The sequence below is a fragment of the Somniosus microcephalus genome, chromosome 8 (assembly GCF_052327205.1).
Source record: "Somniosus microcephalus isolate GS21.2 chromosome 8, FLI_Smic_1.0, whole genome shotgun sequence".
Classification (NCBI taxonomy): Eukaryota; Metazoa; Chordata; class Chondrichthyes; order Squaliformes; family Somniosidae; genus Somniosus; species Somniosus microcephalus.
The window spans coordinates 189508396-189531083 of NC_140994.1; the positions used below are offsets into that span (position 1 = coordinate 189508396).

The 22688-nt window shown below is 44.3% G+C and overlaps 1 protein-coding gene across 2 annotated transcripts in view; it reads left to right on the forward strand.

Annotated features, from left to right (window-relative positions):
• LOC147113968 (pantothenate kinase 3) overlaps positions 1–20967 on the forward strand; it is a 71387-nt gene extending 50420 nt beyond the window's left edge. Inside the window, exons 7-8 of one of the 2 annotated variants that reach the window (XR_015079325.1) lie at positions 4560–4702; positions 11253–20967. Coding sequence is in view for 1 of the 2 variants with exons in the window: in XM_085995424.1 (XP_085851550.1) it covers positions 4560–4610 (51 nt within the window). In the remaining variant the exon portion in view is untranslated. Of the gene's footprint in view, positions 1–4559; positions 11219–11252 lie in introns of those variants that run through there. The other variant, XM_085995424.1, reaches the window with a different exon arrangement.
• Positions 20968–22688: the final 1721 nt, after the last annotated feature.

Below are 22688 nucleotides of genomic sequence, written 5' to 3' on the forward strand. Positions count from 1 at the left end.
TGTCCCAGCGACGATGAAGCAACGGCGATATACTTCCAAGTCAGGATGGTGTGTGACTTGGAGGGGAAGTTGGAGGTGGTGGTGTTTCCATGCGCCTGCTGCCCTTGTCCTTTTAGGTGGTAGAGGTCGCAGGTTTGGGAGGTGCTGCCGAAGAAGCCTTGGCGAATTGCTGCAGTGCATCCTGTAGATGGTACACACTGCAGTCATGGTATGCCGATGGTGGAGGGAGTGAATGTTTAAGGTGATGGATGGGGTGCCAATCAAGCGGGCTACTTTGTCCTGGATGGTGTCGAGCTTCTTGAGTTGTTGGAGCTGCACTCATCCAGGCAAGTGGAGAGTATTCCATCACACTCCTTACTTGTGCCTTTGTAGATGGTGGAAAGGCTTTGGGGAGTCGGGAGGCGACACTTGCCGCAAAATATCTAGCCTCTGACCTGCTCTTGTTGCCACAGTATTTATGTGGCTGGTCCAGTTAAGTTTCTGGTCAATGGTGACCCCAGGATGTTAATGGTGGGGGATTCGGTGATGGTAATGCCGTTGAATGTCAAAGGGCGGTAGTTAGACTCTCGCTTGTTGGAGATAGTCATTGCCTGGCACTTGTGTGGCGCGAATGTTACCTACCACTTATCAGCCCAAGCCTGAATGTCGTCCAGGTCTTGTTGCATGCGGGCATGGACTGCTTCAATATCTGAGGAGTTGTGAATGGCGCTGAACACTGCAGACATCAGCGAACGTCCCCATTTCTGACCATATGATGGAAGGAAGGTCATTGATGAAGCAGCTGAAGATGGTTGGGCCTAGGACACTGCCCTGAGGAACTCTTGCAGCGATGTCCTGGGGCTGTGATGATTGACCTCCAACCACCACAACTATCTTTCTTTATGCTAGGTATGACTTCAGCCAGTGGAGAGTTTCCCCCCCGATTCCCATTGACTTCAGTTTTACTGGGGCTCCTAGATGCCTCATTCGGTCAAATGCTGCCTTGATGTCAAGGGCAGTCACTCTCGCCGCACCTCTGGAATTCAGCTCCTTTGTCCATGTTTGGACCAAGGCTGTAATGAGGTCGGGAGCCGACTGGTCTTGGCAGAACCCAAACTGGGCATCAGTGAGCAGGTTATTAGTGAGTAAGTGCTGCTTGATTGCACTGTCGACGACTCCTTCCATCACTTTGCTGATGATTGAGAATAGACTGATGGGGCGGTAATTGGCCTCAACTCCATTTACCCACCTTTTGATCCATATCCCTTGACCTTACCTAATAAAAATCAGTTAATCTCAGTCTTGAAAATTTCAATTGACCCAGCATCCACAGCCTTTTTGGGGGGGGTGGGGGGGGGGAAGAGAATTCCAGATTTCCACTACACTCTGTCTGGAAAAAGTGCTTCCTCATTTCACTCAATGGCCTAGCTCTAATTTTAGGTTTAACCCCACCTTATTCTGGATTTCCCCCATCAGATTCTCTGCATCTACTCCCTCATTGAATCCTTTTTATCATTTTGAACAACTTTCGATCACCCTTCAACCTTCCAAACTCAAGTTTATGCAACCCATCCTCATAATTTAACCCTATAAGCCTTGGCATCATTCCGGTGAATCTGTTCTCCCTCCAAGGCCAATATATCCTTCCTGAGGTGCGCTGCCAAAAACTGAATGCAGTACTCCATATGGGGCCTGACCAAGGCTCATTACAACTGAAGCATAACTTCCTCCCCTTTGTATTACAGCCCCCTTGAGATAATGGTCAATATTCCATTCGCCTTTTTGTACCTGTGCACGTGGTTTTGGCGCTTTGTGTACCTGGACACCCAAATCCCTTTGCTTCTCCACAGTTCCTAGTCTCTCTGTTAAGAAAATATTCCAACTTGTCTTTATTAGATCCAAAGTAGATGACCTCACACTTTCCCACGTGGAACTCCATCTGTCGGTTTTACTCACTCACTTAATCTGTCTATAACCCTTTGTAACTTCCTGCTCTCATCGATACAACTTGCTGTACCTTCTAACTTGGTGCCATCTGCAAACTTGGATATGCAACTCTCTATTCCTTTATCCAAGTCATTGATGTACATAGTGAAAAGCTGAGACCCCAGTACAGATCACTGGGGAGTGCCACTTGTTACATCCAGCTAATCAGATTACATTCCCTTTATCCCAGTTTTTTGTCTCCTACCTTCCACCCAATTACTAATTGTTCCTACAGCTAGCTGCCCAGTGGCACTTGCTGGAAAATGCATGTGTATGTGGCCATCCATATGGCTAGGCTTTGTGTGATGGCCTCCAAAGTCAGGTAACCTAGTCAGCTGACATTGTAGGTCCACAATGTAGGTATCTGAATACTGCTAGCAAAGTCAAGCTGAAAGAAGGAAAGGGGGAAGAAAATTGGGGAATGCAGAAATGTAAAAAAAGGCTGCTGACTGTACAAGACTTCCAGGCATAGAAATTGGCCTGAGGCGCCCAAGCGGCGCAAAGTTCGCCTGGGCACTGGAATTTGCGCCGCGATCGCCGCAAATTCAGTTGAAGTGCCCCTAGAGGGAGACGGGGCGCGGCTCGAGGCGCTCCGCGTCCCTCTTAGGGCGCTGAAAGTGAATTTCGCAGCGCTACGTGCCGCAGCGCCACACGCTGCGGCACGGCACGCTGCGGTACTGCAGGCCTTCCTCCCACTGTTAAGGGGGAGGGGCCTGCAGCAGCACGAGCCCCGATCGCGAGTGCCGGTAAAAGAGCCCGGCACCAAGGAGAAGGGCCGGGCTCTTGGGAAACAGCCGGCAATGCCGTGGGGGGGGGGGGGGGGAGAACCAGGAGGCCGGGGACGGAGGTGCTGGCAGGCGGCCACCAAAAAAGCGGCCGCCCCGCACCTCCACCTTAACTTGCGCCTCTGCCGGCGCAGCAAGGCCCCGTGAACCGGGCGCGGGTAGCGAACGGTGCTACAGCGGCGTTCGCTACCAAATATCGCGATCGGGGCGCGAATGGGGCGTTGCGCACTCCGATGAAGTCATCGGTGGCGGCGCAGCGCAAAAGGCTAACGCCACCATTAGCGCCCCTGCTGAATATCGCGGGAGGCGCAGCCAGTGGCGCTACAGCCACTGACTGCCTCTTTAGGCGCTAACAGGTGGCGCTACTCACCCAATTTCTCCCCCTCAATGTTCTAGTAAAACAAAATTTGTCATTTGAAATAACAGAACATGAGTTTGATTCACTCACCAGAATTACTGAAGTTGAAAATGTCAATATGCATATTCCCTAAAGAGCAATGTTGCAGATTTTCTTTTGTTCTGTCTATATAAAGATTTTCTATCTTGTACTACATTGTGATTTTTATTTTATTTTATCATTTTTTTTCTCTGTCCTATATCATCAGTGTGCTTTTGATATTCTTAAAATAGAACCCTTCACATCTTCAGATTGCTCCAAAACACTTCACTTTTGATATGTAGTCACTATTGTTATGTCGGCGAATGCGGCAGCCACTTTATGCACAGCAAGGTCCCAGAAACAGCAAAAGGAGATGGATCAGTTAATTTGATTTGGTGCTGTTTGTTAAGCAATAAATGATAGACACAAGGAAAACTGCTTGCTCATCATCTTCATTGAGCAGCTATTTGTACTTTTGGTCACTGGATAACATTCATCCCTCAACCATCATCACCAAAAGGTGGTTTCTTCTTCTCCATTTTAACAATACTGCAATGGTTAGTGTCCTCTAAACTTCCCTGCCTTGGTCTTTGAGCTCAAATATGCTGTCATACATGCTCTTGGAGAACAGGGATGCTGACTAGTGGTGAGCGAAATCACCAATTGGACAACAAGCAATTTATTTTTGTACTTTGTCCAGAAATGCAAATGTGCTAGAAGAACATACTCTGGCAAGGGAGTAGTTTGGGGCAGACTGGGCTTCAGAAAGTGCTGAGTTGAAGGGAAAAGTGGTGTTTGGAATGAAAGAAGAAACGAGCTTCAGCAATGGAGAGATGAATGAGTTCCACTTGAGGTCAGAAGAGATGGTGAGGCCAAACATTTTGACAAATGTGGAAGGACTAAGGGTAGAGGCATGCAAAAGTAAGAAGTGGAAGTTGTTGGTCAGACTAGCAAAAGGCATGGAGCAATTGTGTCACTGAATTGAAAGAAACCAGATATTTATTGCTTCCTCAAAGGATGTGGAGGAGAGCAAGATGTTGTGATTCAGCCATTGCACTGCAAGTGGACTGAAGATTGTGAGCACAGAAAACATATGATCTGAAAGATTAATCTGGAGTGGAATCATCTGCAAAAGAATGAATACGGATCAATAATGAGTGTAGGAGGTCCTTTCATTCATGTGAAGTGAAAGAGGGAACAAGACCCTGTAGAATTCTTCAATGAATAGAAAAAAAGAGGATGAGCTGTTAACTACAGCAAATTAAGTGATTGGAGAAGAAACTAACCTGTCACGACCACAGTTTTGTTTGGGAGACTATACTGTATTATGTTTAGTGTAAAAATACAGCACTAAATGTTAAATAAAAATAGTTACTTCACAGAAATTCTACTATTTTCACTTATTTTATTCCTCTCTTTTTAAACTACAGGGTTACTTTGGAGCAGTAGGCGCCCTGCTTGGACTTCTCAATTCCACTTAGAAGTCAAGGCATTCCACATCCCGGTGGTATGTGAAGAAATGCACACATCTGCACGGTGGTTTTAAAATGGGAACCAAATACATTCATCCAGGGTAAAAATGCTTTGTGAAAATATGTGACAAAGTTGAGCCACACTACAGGCTGGTTTGTATTACTGGAGTATTCTTTCTACTTGAATAATGAAAAATCTAACACGTTTTTTTATTGGGTCCAATGTATTGGGCATTAAGCCACATCGTAGCTTCTCAGAACAACACTGCTAAATACATCCTCTTATTGGCACATCAGCAAAAAGTTGTTTGGTTTTGTTAATCTAATCTTGGATTACTCTTTAGTCCATTCAAATGGTCTCCAAAGCACCCTCAAACCTATACACATCAAAACCTTTCTTGGACTTCTGCTATCTCAGTACTAGCTAATGATTATAAAAAGATAAGTACGGAGTTGCGCAGGTGTTATGAAGAAATTGTGTGTAAACAGCATCTGGGGGTGGGGATCTGCCCTATGGAGAATGTTTGTAGGTTAAAGAGTTGTAAGAGTGCTTACTTTGTAATACAGATCTGTTCTAAACACAACATTTTATTTTAGCGATAACTCTCTCTTTAGATAAGACATGTACTAATTGTTCAAAGTTGCCAGATTCAAACGAAAATACTAGCAACTGAAATGTGACTCCTTCTCCCCAGTGAGGCCCCGATGTCTCTGTCTCTCTATGTATTCACTTGCACACCAAAAGTGGCTTTTATTTATTTTTTAAAGTAGCTGTTAATTTTATTCAGGAAATTTATGTATTTTATATGGGAGGGGGTGGAATTCTTCCTATATGTGAAATCACTAGAAATATTTCAATCTGTAAAATGCCTTAAGCCTGCACCAGCTACAGGTGCACAATATAACACACCCTTACAGGAAATGGGGAGAACAATCTTGTATATACCTTGTGTTTTCCCTCATTTAACTAGTGTACTTTTTGAAGGTAATGGGCATATTTGATTGCTAGATCAATTCTATCTGACAGTGGTCCCATAAACCACCAGAGCAGAGTTTGAGTGAGTTTTATGTTCATCATCTAAGCAACTCTATTGGCTCACCCTCTTGAAGTTCCTTGAAGGTATCTATTTTGTTATATATGTGAAATTTATAGGGGGGGTGTTAATTTTTTTTGCTGAAAGGTGCAATAGTCATTGACTAGTGCCTTCCATATTAATGTATGGTGATTTCAGACTGAGTGGCTAATGATTGTGACGTACAATAATTGCTGGAAATGTTGGTAATCAGTTGACTATTAGGAAGTGATGCGGGCAGTATTAAATATACCCTGATTGTGTTTCTTTCTGCTAATTGGCTGCTACTGTCAGTATCAGTTGTACAGTGATTACGTGCCAATTGTTCAGTATAGCTTTCACCAGCTCTTGCTTATCTGGAGCATACCGCTGTTTTGACCTCGGTTAGAAAAATAGACCACCAATTGACTAAAATGCCCATGAATTTCATTTTGTGTGTATGTATCACACAACCTTTGTTTTCAAAGTGTGATCTGAACCCCTCTTGCAGTCTGTCCACTATTTCTTTGTTTCTCTGTACAGTGGAGCTTCCTTGATCTCTGATAACAGAAGGGATCCCACTAACGGATAATGGAATTTGGCCAAATATTGGGCTCCAAAATTTGGCCTTGCATGTACAGTACAGCAATACCCTAGACATGGGAATGAAGATAAATACAATACAAATAACAAAAGAAGCTTAAGCAGGCAGTGAACTGGGGCTTGGACCAGTATGAAGCAACATCTTATGCAAAACTTTGTCCTCCATGACTTGCATGTGATGTTGCCTCAAAAATTCAAGAAGGTGGATTTTTTTTGTTTTAATTAATTCTCTAGGTGTCCCTACCTAGTTGCCCTGATACAACTGAGTGGCTTGCTACGCCATTTCAGAGGACGGTTAAGAATCAACCACATTGGTGTGGGACTGGAATCACATAGGCCAGACCGGGTAAAGACAGCAGGTTTCCTTCTCTAAAGGACATTAGTGAACCAGTTGGATTTTATTAACAATCTGACCGCTTCATGGTCACTTTTACCTATATCAGTTTTTTAATTGCCAGATTTCTTTTTAAACTGAATTCTAATTCTCAATCCACCATGGTGGGATTTGAAATCATGTTCTCTGGATTATTGGCCCAGGCCTCTGGATTACTAGTCCAGTAACATAGCCTGATCGAAGTGCAAATAATGGAACTTCCACTGTACATTTTTTTCCCCATTCCAGCCATTGGTACTTTGTTTTGGCCACCATGGCTTATTTGCATTGTAAATAATGTATCGGGAACATTTTAATTTTAATTAAATCTCAATAGCAGCTTATAAGGGTACATAATATAACATAGGCTAGGCATGAATCTTGTTTGCGGATGTTTTTTATTAGTAAGGCTGTTTAAGATTATTTTAGTTTGGTGTTCTTGTTGGTTGCAAAGAGACAAAAAATTGTACCATGTCACGGCAACCCAATGGTTCCTGTAGTAATAGTTTCCGCAACTAACCGTGGTGCAAATTGCACAGTATTTTAAACTGTTTATTTGAAGTTAAATACGGAAAACTTTTTGTTTTTTTGTCTCTCTTTCTCATCTTTCTAGTGATTTTAAACTAGTGGAAAGTATTCCCCTGTCTAAAGTAGAAAAGTTGTTAGAAAACGAAAGCCAATTAATACACTAAGCAAGAAAATCTACAGTAGGAGGCTCTAAAATATGTTTTTAGGAATATGAAATAAACCCCAATATTGAAACTGAAGGTGTACTGGGCTCTTTGACTTTGGGGTGTGAACACAGCTAAAATATACATATCAAAGAATCTTACAGCACAGAAGGAGGCTATTCGACCCATTGTGCCTGTGTCGGCTCTTTGAAAGAGCTATCCAATTAGTCCCACTCCTCTGCCCTTTCCCCATAGCCCTGCAATTTTCTCCCCATCAAGTATTTATCCAATTCCATTTTGAAAGTTACTGTTGAATCTGCTTCCATTACCCTTTCAGTCCATTTACCCTTTCAGACAGTGCATTCCAGATCATTATAATGTATGTGCTAGTAGCACTGCTGTAAACGTTCGCTTTGAAAGTGCAGTTTATCCCCTCCACTAATGCACTCTAGTAGCATATCACTGGCAAAATATGTATAGGAATGTAGCAAATGTGAGGGCAGCCATGTTGTAGAGGTTATGGTGTTAAGCCAAATAGGGAAAGCCAAGCTCTGTGGCATTGTGGCTCTTCACCTATTTTTAATGGAAGGGCATAGACACAGTGCAATGCACAATGCCTTCATTAGAAGGGCTGCCTTGTTCTATTTAATTTAAAATCCATCTTTTACTGGCAAGTTGAATTGTGGCTCGGAAGCATGTGCTGTTACCACTGGATGGCGCCATTGCTTCTGTTCCATATACTGTAATGCATTCTGAGATGGATGACATCAATGTGGCTTAAGAATATAAAACCTAAGAAGGCATATGTAGAGGAAAGACTAGTCCAATCAAACCAACTCTCTCCACAGACTTTATACAGTTTGCCCAAATCCCCAGAGAGAACATATAGCATGGAATGACCTATTCAGATACCCCAATTGACAACAACAACTTGCATTTATACAGCACTTTTAATGTAGTAAAACATCCCAAGGCACTTCACAGAAGCCTCATCAGACAAAATTTAACACCGAGCCAAAGGAGGAGGCATCGGGTTAGGTAAACAAATGCTTGGTCAGAGGGAAGGTTTCAAGCAGAGTCTTAAAGGAGTAGAAAGAGGTGGTAGGCAAAGAGGTTTGGGAAGGGAATACCAGAGTTTAGGGCCCAGACAGCTGCAGACACAGCCGCCAATGGTGGGGTGAAGGGAATGGGGGATGCACAAGAGGCCAGAGTTGGAGGAACATAGAATTCTCAGAGAGTTGTAGCGCTGGAGGAGGTAACTGGTGAGGCCATGGAAAGATTTGAACATGAGGATGGAACTTTAAATTCAAAGCGTTGGTGGACCGGAAGCCAATGTAGGTCAACGAGCACAGATGATGTGTGAATGGGATTTGGTACGAGGTAGGATACAGGCAGCAGTTTTGGATAAGCTCAAGTTTATGAAGGGTGAAAAATGGGAGGCCGGCCAAGAGAGCATTGTGATAGTTGAGTCTGTAGGTAATAAAAGCATGAATGGGGGTTTCAGCAGCAGATGGGCTGAGGCAGAGGAGGAGACTGGCAATATTAGAGGTGGAAGTCTTTGTGATGGAGAGGAGTTGGGGTCAGACAGGACGCCGGGATTGCAAATCGTCTGGTTCAGCCTGAGACAGTGGCCAGGGGGAGGGATGGAATTGTTGGCTAAGGAAACGGAATTTGTGGCAGGGGCTGAAGATAATGGCTTTGGTCTTCCTAATGTTTAATTGGAGGAAATAAATGTAGCACAAGTTGTGCAGCTTGTCTTTCCCTGCCACGTGCAATTTACATTTTTTATATATCTAATGTATTATCTCCCTCCTAGCATAGTGAGTCTTCATATTTCAATCCGTGCTAATTTAAGCTACCCAATTTTTGGGTTTCATTGTGGCATCTCCTGTGTCTTTCTTTCAAGTTGGAGAATGGCTCCTCAAGCTCCTAATTCAGCTTTCCTAGTCTTTGAATTCTCTGACCCATCCTGCAATTAAAGATACTGTTCAAATCCGCCAATTGAGCATTTACTCGAATATCTATATAATTTTAAAACTTCATTTATTCATAGAAATAAGATTAGTAGAACAGTTTAAAAATTATAATTATTAAACAAATGATAGCTGGGACTCAACTATGCCACCTAGGAGCAAATGAATAAAAATTTCAGATCTGCCATTAGGGGTGTTTTTTGTAAAAAAAAAAAAAAAAATGTGAAATACATATACTAATTCTTAATTTCAGAATTTTAGAACTTCCTTTCCCTCTAATTACCTAATTTCAATAGCAAAGTTTATATTTTAATTTCTTTGAAGTCTGGTTTATTTTTTTCCATTTTAAAATGTTATTCATTGCCCAAAGATAAGATCTTAATATAAAATGATGGTTTAAAATTAATTTTCAGAGTAGAATACTTTACAACATAATTTACTTTTTTTTTAAACAACGACCCCCTCTTAATGACAAGCTTGAGATTAGATCTAGTTTTTATTCCTGGTGCCGTTAGGTTTGAGAGGCAATGGCTGCTTCACACTCTTGTCCTTCATGATGAAGATTAATAGCTGAGGTCTCAGTCTTTGCACACAAACATGAGGGAACAACTATTTAACATATGACTACCTGCTGCTGAATGAGGAAACTGGACCAAGCAAATACTTTCGCACACATTGAAACAGTTTCTCTCCCGTATGATGTTTGTTGTGGATTGTTGTGATCAGATCTGTTAGCTCACTACTATGTTCGAACTGTTTTCCTCCGATGTAAATTGCTGATGTATTTATCAAGTCATTGGATCTGGAGTGCAGTTCAATGTACATGATACATTCCAGCGTTTTGTGTCCAATATGAAATTGTTATTGCGTTGTATCTATCTAGTGCTCTCTATATATGGAAACTGCCTATATAAACTTATCACTGTAGTTACACCCTCCCATCAGTGAGGACACTGCAGCACTACCAGTGGCAGGAGATTGTAATTACAATGTGGCACTTTTACATAGACAATTTCCATTGTGAAAGTATGGTGTGGAGATGCCGGAGTTGGACTGGGGTGGACAAATGTAAGAAGTCACACAACACCAGGTTATAGTCCAACAGCTTTATTTGAAGTCACAAGCTTTCGGAGCGCTGCTCCTACGTCAGGTGAAGTGGAGAAATGCATAAAGACACAGCTTATATAGTCAGAGAATCATGTCAGATGTTTACAGGTAATATTTCCAACTGCCATTTATCACACCTCGGCAGAGAGATAATCACAGCAATTAAAGGTGTGAATGGTGTCCAAACAGGTCAGTCAGGAAAACATTACATCGAAGAACAATGAGGTGGGGTCACAAGGGGTCAATTATTGCAGATGCTGGGGTCTGTATGGAAAAACAAAAAGACAAAAAACATTTTTCTGGAAATCACAGCAGGTCCGGCCGCATCTGTGTAGAGAGAACAAGCCAATGTCGACTCGAGTCTGGATGACCCTGCATCAGGTGGGGTTACATGTAGCGTGACATGAACCCAAGATCTCGGTTGAGGCCATCCTCATGGGTGCGGAACTTGGCTATCAGTTTCTGCTCGACGATTTTGCGTTGTCGTGTGTCTTGAAGGCCGCCTTGGAGAAAGCTTACCCGAAGATCGGAGGCTGAATGTCCTTGACTGCTGAAGTGTTCCCCGACTGGGAGGGAACACTCCTGCCTGGTGATTGTTGCGCGGAGTCCATTCACGTTGTCGCAGTGTCTGCATGGTCTCGCCGATGTACCATGCTCCGGGGCATCCTTTCCTGCAACGTATGAGGTAGACAACGTTGGCCGAGTCACATGAGTATGTACCATGTACCTGGTGGGTGGTGTCCTCACGTGTGATGATGGTATCTGTGTTGATGATCTGGCATGTCTTGCAGAGGTTGCTGTGGCAGGGTTGTGTGGTGTCGTGGTACATACTCATGTGACTCGGCCAACGTTGTCTACCTCATACGTTGCAGGAAAGGATGCCCCGGAGCATGGTACATCGGCGAGACCATGCAGACACTGTGACAACGGATGAACGGACACCGCGCAACAATCACCAGGCAGGAGTGTTCCCTCCCAGTCGGGGAACACTTCAGCAGTCAAGGACATTCAGCCTCCGATCTTCGGGTAAGCATTCTCCAAGGCGGCCTTCGAGACACACGACAACGCAAAATCGTCAAACAGAAACTGATAGCCAAGTTCCGCACCCATGAGGACGGCCTCAACCGAGATGTTGGGTTCATTTCACGCTACATGTAACCCCACCTGACGCAGGGTCATCCAGACTCGAGTCGACATTGGCTTGTTCTCTCTACACACATGCGGCCGGACCTGCTGTGATTTCCAGCAAAAAAAATGTTTTTTGTTTTTTTGTTTTTCATACAGACCCCAGCATCTGCAATAATTGACCCCTTGTGACCCCACCTCATTGTTCTTTGATGTAATGTTTTCCTGACTGACCTGTTTGGACACCATTCACACCTTTGATTGCTGTGATTATCTCTCTGCCGAGGTGTGATAAATGGCAGTTCGAAAGATTACCTGTAAACATCTGACATGATTCTCTGACTATATAAGCTGTGTCTTTATGCATTTCTCCACTTCACCTGACGAAGGAGCAGTGCTCCGAAAGCTTGTGATTTCAAATAAAGCTGTTGGACTATAACCTGGTGTTGTGTGACTTCTTGCATTGTGAAAGTAGACATAGGAATTTATAATGAAACTCTCAAAATAAGGACAGTGTGTGACTTTAAATTGGGTACTGAATTGCATCTGCACACCCTGGTCCAAGTATTCCTTGCCCTCCAGCCCTGCTTCCCCAGCTGCTTGATCTTAACTTCCTGTATGCACCGCCATGGGAGATCGACTAGTATTTTTAAAAATACACAGGATTTTGGTAAGTGAATGAAATTTATATATTGTAGGAACGGAGGTTCCTATCTGAATAAGGTATTCGACTCGATGAATCAAATCAACAGGTTTTAATGAACAACGAAGTTAACAGGGAAACTACAGGAGAAACGGTACACAGGTCTAATCAGCTTGCTGGGCACTCGACGACTACTGGAAGATTCTGGAAGCTGACGTCATCGCGTTCTTTGCGCCACTGGTGGTCACGTGATCGGCGTCATGACATCATCACGTGGAGTGCAGGAAAACACAATACAGTACAGTTAACAGGCAGTTTAAAGGTGCAGTCCGCGGCTGCACTACACTGTAGTTAAAGGAATTATTACTAATTGTTCTGAGACCCTTGGTGGCTTTGCCACAGGCACCCCCCCCCCCCCCCCCCCCCAGAATCCACTTTAACGGACATTGTCAACCGAGTAGGAGGTTTAATGATCCTGGCCGAACGGCGACGAAACTCAGGCAGCGGAAACGGGGCGTTAGTAGACGAACCAGTGCCGGATTGCGGCAGAAGCGGCGTTTCGGGCGAGGCAGAAATGGTAGTCAGAGGTGCAGGCGCGTCTGAGGCCGAATCGGGCTGTTCGACGGTGGGCTGGTGCACGGCTGGTCTGGCGGCCAACGGCGGTCGGCCGTGGCGAGGCGGTTGGGCGGCCACGACAGGCTCACTCCGATCTAGGTGGGCTGGTTTGAGCCGGTCGATAGAGATGGTATCGGACTTTCCACCGACTTCGACTGTGAAAAACTTTTCCCCTGATGAGATGACACGAAAAGGTCCGGTATACGGCGGCTTGAGCGGGTCTCTGTGACCGTCCTGTCTAATAAAGACATAGTCCGAACTCATGAGCTCTGGCGGGACGTGAGGCCTCTGCAGGTCATGCTGTGAGGTTGGGATGGGCAGGAAATTCCTAGCCGCCTCCTGATGTAGCAGGAGCTGTTGAGCTGCAGACCATGGTTTGGTGTGTGGAGGGAGAAAGCCACCTGGCACTCCAAGTGTCTGGCTATAAACCAGCTCAGCCGATGAAGACTGAAGATCCTCCTTTGGGGCTGTCCGGAGGCCCAGCGTCACCCATGGGAGCCTGTCCACCCAGTTGGGTCCCCTCAAGCTGGCACGGAGGGACGCTTTGAGAGACCGATGGAATCTTTCGCACAGACCATTCGCCTGCGGATGGTACCCAGGCCTTGTGCCACTGCGTTCCACAGCTCTGATGTGAATTGCGGACCGCGGTCCAAGGAGATGTCCGATGGCACCCCGAACCGAGCCACCCACGACGAAAGAAACGCCCTGGCGACGTCTGCTGTGGTGGTAGCGGCCAAGTGAATCACCTCTGGCCACCTGGTGGTCCGGTCTACCACCGTCGGGAGGTGTGTGAATCCACGTGACCCGGGAAGGGGACCTACTAAATCCACGTGAACGTGGTCGAAACGGCGCTCAGGCACCGGGAAGTTGGCCACCGGAGCCTTGACGTGACGGTGAACTTTGGATTTTTGACAATCGACGCAATCGTTTGTCCAGTCCCGGACGTCCAAATGCATGCCTTTCCAAACAAATTTGCGGGACATTAGCCGTTGAGAAGCCCGCATCCCCGGGTGAGATAACCCGTGGATTGCCTGGAATACTTTCTTGCGCCATTCGACCGGCACAATGGGCCGGGGCACCCCCATGGACGTGTCGCACAAGAGCGTGGTTCTTGCCGCTTGAAACGGCACGACTGCAACCTGCCAACTGGAAGGCGTGGTCCTAAACGCTTGTGCCCCTGGGTCTGCCAGTTGATCCTCTGCTAGTCCGACAAAATCAATGCCCATGTGGACTGCCTGGACTAGAATCCGGGAAAGGCAATCCGCCACGAGATTATCCTTGCCTGACACGTGCCGCAAATCCGTTGTGAATTCGGATATAAACGTGAGGTGGCGCTGCTGCCGAGCTGACCAAGGTTCCGCCGTTTTGGCCATGGCGAAGGTGAGCGGCTTGTGGTCCACGAATGCAGTGAACGGACGGCCTGCTAGAAGGAAACGGAAATGCCGGATGGCCAAAAACAGGGCCAGCAACTCTGTCAAAAGTGCTATACTTTCGCTCGTTCTTGCGCAGTTGGCGGCTGAAAAGGCTAACGGCTGTCATCCCCATCGACCCACTGCTCTTGAACTGCTCCGATGGCGTAGTCGGAGGCATCCGTAGTGAGGGCAACAGTCGCGCCCGGGAGCGGGTGTGCTAGCATAGTTGCATCCGCCAATGCCGCCTTGGTATCGCGGAACGCCTGGTCCATTTGCAGTGCCCAAGTGAGAACATCCTTGCCCGACTTTCCTTTTAGTGCTTCGTACAGAGGTTGCATTAACCGGGCCGCCTTGGGGACGAAACAATGATAAAAATTTACCATCCCCCAAGAACACTTGCAGGGGTTTGACTGTGTGAGGCCGCGGGAATGCATTAACTGCCTCTACCTTGGTGGTTAGCGGGACAGCGCCTTCCGGGGTAATCCTGTGTCCCAGGAAATCAATACTAGATACTCCAAACGTGCATTTGGCCGGATTGACAATGAGGCCGTGTTGGCTGAGCCGGGCGAAAAGTGTACATAAATGGGCCATGTGAGCTGTCGTATCCTTGCTGGCTATTAGGATGTCGTCCAAATGTACAAAAATGAAGGGCAGGTCCTGTAAGACAGAGTCCATCAACTGCTGGAATGCTTGAGCTGTGTTTTTCAGACCGAATGGCATGCGGAAGGCCGAACGGAGTGATGACTGCCGTTTTGGGGACGTCTGGAGGGTGCACCGGAACTTGGTGATATCCACGAACGAGATCCACTTTAGAAAATAGAGTTGCCAGCCAGATGTGCCGAAAAATCTTGGATGTGGGGAATAGGATACCTGTCCGGTGTCGTGGCGTCGTTTAAGCGTCTGTAATCCCCGCAGGGTCGCCATCCGCCGCCTGGTTTGGGTACTATATGCAGTGGGGAGGACCAAGGGCTGTCCGAACGCCGGATGATCCCGAGGCGCTCCATGGTCTGGAACTCGGCCTTTGTGGCTGCCAGCTTGCCGGCTTCTAATCGCCGCGCCCGAGCGTAAACAGGTGCTCCGGTCGTGGAGATATGGTGCTCCACCCCGTGCCGTGTGCCTGCAGCCGAAAAAGTAGGCCTGGTGAGCTCCGGAAATTCGCCGAGCAGGCGCGTAAACCCGTCTTGCGACGGAACCGCATAGGCCACCGACCAGGACACGGCGGTGCTGCGGTGGCAGGGCACTGCGTGGAAAGTGGACGCATTAATGAGTCTGCAGTGTTGGACGTCAACCAGCAGACCGTTGGCACAGAAAAAATCAGCCCCCAGGATGGCCTGTGAGACCTTAGCTGTAATAAAGTCGCAGACAAAACGCTGACCGGCGACGGTTAAGTTTACCATCCGTTTACCGAACGTACGCATGGCCGCGCCGTTTATTGCCACGAGGGAAGGCCCCTGGCCGCCGGATAGTAGGTCCAGCTTTGAAGCTGGCAGGATGCTGCACTGTGAACCAGTGTCGCACAGGAATCGTCGGCCCGTAACGGAATCCGTAACGTAAATGAGTTTGCCCGCCGCCATAGCTAACTTGCCGTGCTTTTCAGACCTTGTCCGTCCGGGAGGACGCGGGCTTGTTGAAGTTCGTTTTTTTTTCTTGAGGGAAACTGCAAGGAGGCCGGCAGCATCGAGCTTTGGCGCCAAAACGGGCGTGGTACGTGCACCATCCTGTTGGGGGAGGGCTGGGCTTCGTTCGCGTGGGGGAAAGGCGCCCCGTGGCTGCACAACATTGCTGAGTAACAGTAAATATCTTGTCTGCCTCTGCAGCGAGTTCAGCACCGTCTGGTGGCAGTGTTGGCCAAGGCCGCCTGAACCGGTTCAGGTAGCTGGCAGAGGAAAAGCTCACGGAATAAAAAACATTGGGGTTCCGCGCCCAACAGCGTGAGCATTTGACTCATCAGCTCTGACGGTTTTGAGTCCCCGAGGCCGGGCATGGAAATAAGCTTGCGTGCCCGCTCCGACTTATTAAGATCAAATACCTGTAGCAAACGGGATTTAAGCGCTTCGTATTTGCCCTCCTCCGGTGGGCTGCCAAGGATGCCGACGACCCGCGAGGCCGTGGCACTGTTGAGAGCAGCAACCACATAATAACGGGTCACATCCGCTGTGATCTCCCGGAGAGCGAACTGTGCTTCTGCCTGGAAAAACCATGCTGCTGGCTGCTGTTCCCAGAACTGCGGCAGTTTAAGGGCGACGGCGTTCGTGTTCATCCTCGACGAAAGTTGTCCGACGAGATCGGGGTCACCAATATAGGAACGGAGGTTCCTATCTGAATAAGGTATTCGACTCGATGAATCAAATCAACAGGTTTTAATGAACAACGAAGTTAACAGGGAAACTACAGGAGAAATGGTACACCGGTCTAATCAGCTTGCTGGGCACTCGACGACTACTGGAAGATTCTGGAAGCTGATGTCATCGCGTTCTTCGCGCCACTGGTGGTCACGTGATCGGCGTCATCACGTGGAGTGCAGGAAAACACTACAGTAGTTAACAGGCAGTTTAAAGGTGCAGTCCGTGGCTGCACTACACTGTAGTTAAAGGGATTGATTATTACTAATTGTTCTGAGACCCTTGGTGGCTCTGCCACAATATACTCAAACTAAAATTCTGTGGAAGCGTTCCAGCTCCGCTGCAAAGTTCAAGCTGCTAGCCATGGTGATGTTATCTTACTCGGAATGCCTTGTCTGAATGAGATGCAGCGACATCTAGACAGTAGCCTGGATTTTACAATACTGCAGTAACACGTGCCTCAGAACACCCGAGTATTTTATTCACATAGTAACTGGCAGCTTACAATTATGTAAATAGGGTAGAAAATTTATTTGAAACAATCTGACAAAAGAAAATGTAAAGTTGAAGTGATTGAACCTGTGTAACTTTCGTCATTTTATAACGCTTGAAAATAATACCTAGATTTTATTTTGGTGAACAATAAACCTGTTTAACATGATGTATGTATAGTATAATACAGTTTTCCGAGTACCATGTTCAATTTTAGTATAAATGGACACCAAGCATCTCTGTTGTTTGAATATGTTCCATTTATTTAAAGGACCATTACTGAAGATGTATGTATATGGTCCAATTATGTCTGCAAGCTTCAAAACGCAATTAACCCAGACAAAACTCCGCCTTAGCATTTGAGTATTTGGCTGACATATGCTAAATATTTCATATTGTTCTTTGGTATGATTCACTGTAATTTACAGTACTGAGAGCCAGTGGATTTAGTTTAGCCTAACTTTTGCAAACCATTGAGTCTAGACTTTTAAGAGAACTGCAAGGTTATCTGCAGTCCTCATGCAGTTTTAGGTAGAGCTTATTACACATTTTGTGTGATGGTTTTTTTCCAAAAAATAAAATTAAAGGACATTCAGTGGAGGGTTGATTTGTGCTGGGGAGTGATCTATTTTTACACTACACCTCAAATACTTCCAAGTCATGTGTAAGTTGCGACTGTGGTTAATCAATATATTGCGTCAATATGCCTGCAACTTTAATGACTCTCTCCCAAAACATTCTCTCTTCTGAGTAAAGTTGTTTTGTTTGGTGAGAGTTTATTGTAAAGCTGACTGCTGATTTGTATAGTAAACTTGCACCACCTGGAGAATTAGACTGAAATCATTTAATATTGTTTGAGAACTCGGCAAGTATTGTTCTAAAACTTAAAGGTTGCTATTCCAAATTGGGTAGTGCCACACAATTAAAAATGTAAGCTCCTAAATTAAGTTTCGGTTTGTGTTTTTTTTAAAGAGGGCATGGAATAGAGTTGAAATATATATATGTGGGATATATATTGATAAGGTGGCAGGGTTCCAGTTTACAGAAAGCTTCCCATGTTCCTGATTTTTGGATGTACCACCAGGTAAAAGCATGGCCAAGGTGAGGTCAGGCATTCCAAGGTTGGACAGGGGAACAAAAAACATCTGGAAGCATGTGCTATTATTGGGAGCAAGTCTTGACCCATCATCACAAATGTGGATCTTGATCTGGAGGATATTTGTAATAAAAATGGGGACCTACTAAATCTGATTAATGGTTCAATGTATACAGTTTACACTTCAGGTCATGTATAATTTAAAAGTTATAAATGAACAGATAGACTGGTGGTTTGAACTAAGCCAGTGCTGGGTTCTGATTTTTTTCTGCATTTATACTTGGATCTAAATTCAGCATGAGGATAAGTGATGAAAGTTGGTCATTATTGTTGCAGGGTTATGAATGGATTGACTATAGTTTCCTTCAATCAGTTATTGGTTTTAAAGCCTGAAGACGACCATTATGTAGCCTTGAATTTGAAAGGCCTGAACTAAAAATGTAGATAATACAGATATTTCCTGATGCACTTGACAATTCTTTGAGGTAGGTGTTGAAATTGCAATTGTGGACTTGTCTAAGGTGTCTACCATTGCCTTTGACCTGTTATATTTCTAACCTATGATTTAAGTATGTCTACTGGGTGGAAAGTATTGGGGAGTTATGGCCTCCATCCCTTCTGTTTACCACACAGCAAATGCCCTCCAAAAATCTTCTGGTTTTTTTTGGAACAAATTTTTAGAGACTTTTATGAGTACATTTCAGCCTCATTGAATCTCTTTTTGATTCAATAATACACTTGGCTACGCTATTAGTTAACCAGTATCAAACTGTAAAACAACAGGGGTTATGTTTACATGCTAGAAGCAGTGTCACAATATACTCATGTTGCCAGCTGGCTCGAATGCGAGGATCATGATTGGGTTGCAAAAGCAAAATACTGTGGATGCTGGAAATCTGAAATAAAAGCAGAAAATGCTGGAAATACTCAGCAGGTCAGGCAGCATCTGTGGAGAGAGAAAAACAGAGATAACATTTCGGGTTGATGACCTTTTGTCTGATATGGATGCAGTTGTTTTGAACTGAAGAAAGGTTAAAACAATGTAAAGACTGCGTGTGGCTGAGTTGAAACAAAATTTTATCCACACCAAAACCGGTTGGATCACAGATTATGAACTTGAGTCATTGCTGCAGTTGAGTATTTTTGTAAATAACTTCCAAGATCTTTCAGATCCTCTTTCCTTCCTTCCTCCTCTCTCCCTCTTCACCCACTGCCTACAACCAAATGGGTCAAAGTGCATAATATATGTAATCAGTCAGATACCAGAGATTAGACTAAAGTAAACAAGAAGTTTATCTTCTTACTTACACCCTCTAAAGATTGGATTTCAGAGCACAGCTGAATTCTAAGGATTTCTCCCTGCCACTACCAGCATTAAGCATTTATAGAATTGCAAAGTCAGTTTGCACAGAATTATTAACTTCTCTACTCAATGCATGGGTTAAATCCATAAGCAATAGGCCTTAATTATAGTTTTGCTACATTTTTCCAAGCCCAAAACTAGACTGGGAGCAGGACATGAGCATCGGATCACAATTTAAGTTCCAAGATTTGCCTTGCTGATGAAAATTTATTGCCTTTGCATTATAAAAGACAGATATTAATGGAAAAATTGACTTGACGACAAGTTTTTTTTCCAAAAGTTTACGTTTTAAAAATATGATGACTGCCGATTTTTGTTTTTTTTAAACTGGACTGTCCAGTTCAAAACCAGGTGGGTGGCAATTCAATTCAACCATTGAAACCACCTTGATGTAATAGTGGGAAGTGATGGAAGTTTTTATTTTCTAGGTTTGCATTACAGCATGCAATTGAGCAGTTGTCGCAATACATTTGTTGTGAAATAACAACAGAAGTCTGGGTGAAAAGCAGCCTAGTTAACTGTAGTATATCCAGCCCGATAGATATACTCTGAGTCGCCAATTTCAGTCATTCGTACCTACTATAACCGCTCATTATTGGCGATGTACATTTTCCGTGGAGTGATTTTGTTTCAGGGACTCCCTGAAGCTTTGCTAAGTCAGGGTGAACCCGGCTAATTGCATTAAAAGTCTCAAAGTTTACGAGAAACAAAATCATCTGGCCCCTCTTGAGTTCACAGAGCTTCAGGGACTCTTTGGAAAGACTGCAGCCCAGGAAGATAATGCTTCTCTACCATGGCAAGTTACAAATGTCAAGCATTCCAAAAAAAAAAATCAGCTTAACCTTATTGTCTGTTAACCAGTCCAATTATTGAATAAAGAGTCAGTCACCAGCTGCATGGAATTATAAATGCAAAGCATGAATAAATTGACTATGATACAGTGAGGAATATGAAGATTTATTATATAAAAAGATGTTCCAGTATGCAATAGAAAACTTTCATTGTACATCCTTTAAATATTTAATTTCACTGTAATTCAGTTGATAAGTCTGCTGGGTATAAGATGTTGTTTAAATGATATAGTAAAACTTACAACACTGAACGTTTGTACAAAAAATGATATGATGTGTTGTAAATTATTGTTTAACATACAATTATTTAGATGCAAATGTATATGATTTAAAAAATACTACTTTGCCTAACTGAAGTTGTGAGAATACACGTTCTATGATTCATTGCCTGGTTGCACGTGTGTGTTTTTGTTTTGTGTATACCTGTTCTTTTATTGCTTGATTTGAGAGATGTCTTGCTCTTAAAAGATGATTTTTATTTTCCATCACAAAACTTCTAAAGGCCAAAGCTTGTACTGGTAGCATTCCCATCAACCATCCAGCTACAGTTTGTTGTATTACCTGTGCATGATCTTATCTCTGCTCTTGTTTGCAGCTCACGTTGTACTTCCTTTGTGCTTGACAAAATAAAGCTCATCTTCAACTTGACTTTTTTTGGTTTGATTTCATTGTTTGTGTTTTGTGTCCTGTTATCTGTTAACTTGGTAGAGGTTCAGTAGGCCACAATTAGCAAATATCTGCATATCCAGAAAATCTTGGAAACATTACCAATTGTGTTTATTTTAACCATTGTGTTTTCCCTATATGCATCCTATTTTAAATCCAAATATTTGATCGAATATAATTTAAATGCTGAAACCTTCATGTCTTATTTATGGATCAACTACTGAATCAGTTGTTTATACAGGTGCCACTTAAAATCAGTTCTCTTAATCCAGCTGCATACATTTTTGATTTGTTGGACTTCTCAAGAACACATATACAAGTATGTCTTAAGTAATTTTATGAGCAGAAATAAACTTACTCTTGTAAGCTATTTTAATTATCGGCCTGTTTAATGTAAGCATAATGCTGTTTATTTCATGGTAGCAGGATTTTTTTAATTCATTTTCGGGGTGTGGGCATCGCTGGCATGGCCGGCATTTGTTGCCCTTGAGGTGGTGGTAGTGAGCCACCTTCTTGATCCGCTGCAGTCCATGTAGTGAAGGTACTCTGTGTTGTTAGATTGGGATTTACAGGATTTTGACTCGGACAATGAAGGAACAGTGATATATGTCCAAGTCAGGATGGTGTGTGACTTGGAGGGGAATTTGGAGGTGGTGATGTTCCCATGGACCAGCTGTCCTTGCCCTTTGAGGAGTGAACATGCTTCAGGGAATGTCTGTCTTTGCTGAAGTCTAAAGTGTTCGCAACTTTTTGTTGTTAATGGTTAGGTCTGAACAGGCTGACCTTGCTTTACATTATATTATGGGTATTAATATTTATTTTTGATTTTTAAACTTGCCATCTCTTAAAGAATAGAGGTGTGAAATTCTATTTTTAAAATGAAAAAATTGTCCATATTAATCCCTTGTGAAAAGCACATCACCAGCCCGTACAGGCAGGTTGACTGCTAAGGATCTAAGGATAAGCCATTTAGGACAGAAATGAGGAGGAATTTTTTCACCCAGAGAGTGGTGAACCTGTGGAATTCTCTACCACAGAAGGCAGTAGAGGCCAATACATTAAATATATTCAAGAAGGAGTTGGATCAATTTCTTAAGGCTAAAGGGATCAAGGGGTATGGGGAGAAAGCAGGGACCGGGTACTGAATTATCAGCCATGATCGCATTGAATGGCGGAGCAGGCTCGAGGGGCCGAATGGCCTACTCCTATCTTCTATGTTTCTATGTAAGCCCTTCCATGGGGCCCCCAAGAAAAAAAGGCGGCGTTTATGTCTATAGGTTGCCTCTGCTGACAAAGTTTGCATTGGAAGCTGAAATGCTGCTGCCCCCAGTGGTGCAGCTGTGCCACTGCATTTGCATCAGGAATCTGCAGCTGCGTTATAACCTGTATACCAGACCACATCTACAATATTTGGTGGGGGTTTTTTTGTTAAACAGTCCGCATTCCTCTTGCATTTATTATGTTGGCTGTTTCTAAACTGTTCCAAGAGCACTCCCAATAATCCTTCCTCAGTCCAAACACCATGGAGCAACTTAAATTCACTTCCTAGCATTCACAGTGCACAGCGGTTAATTTTAACCTCCCAATACATCAACACAGGACCTTAGCCTTAGAGTTTGCTGAAGATTTTAAATGCTGCGATTTTTTCATTGGAGGCGGGTTGGGTGCGGGTCAGGTGGTTTCCGGCTTCCAGTTCCGCCCCC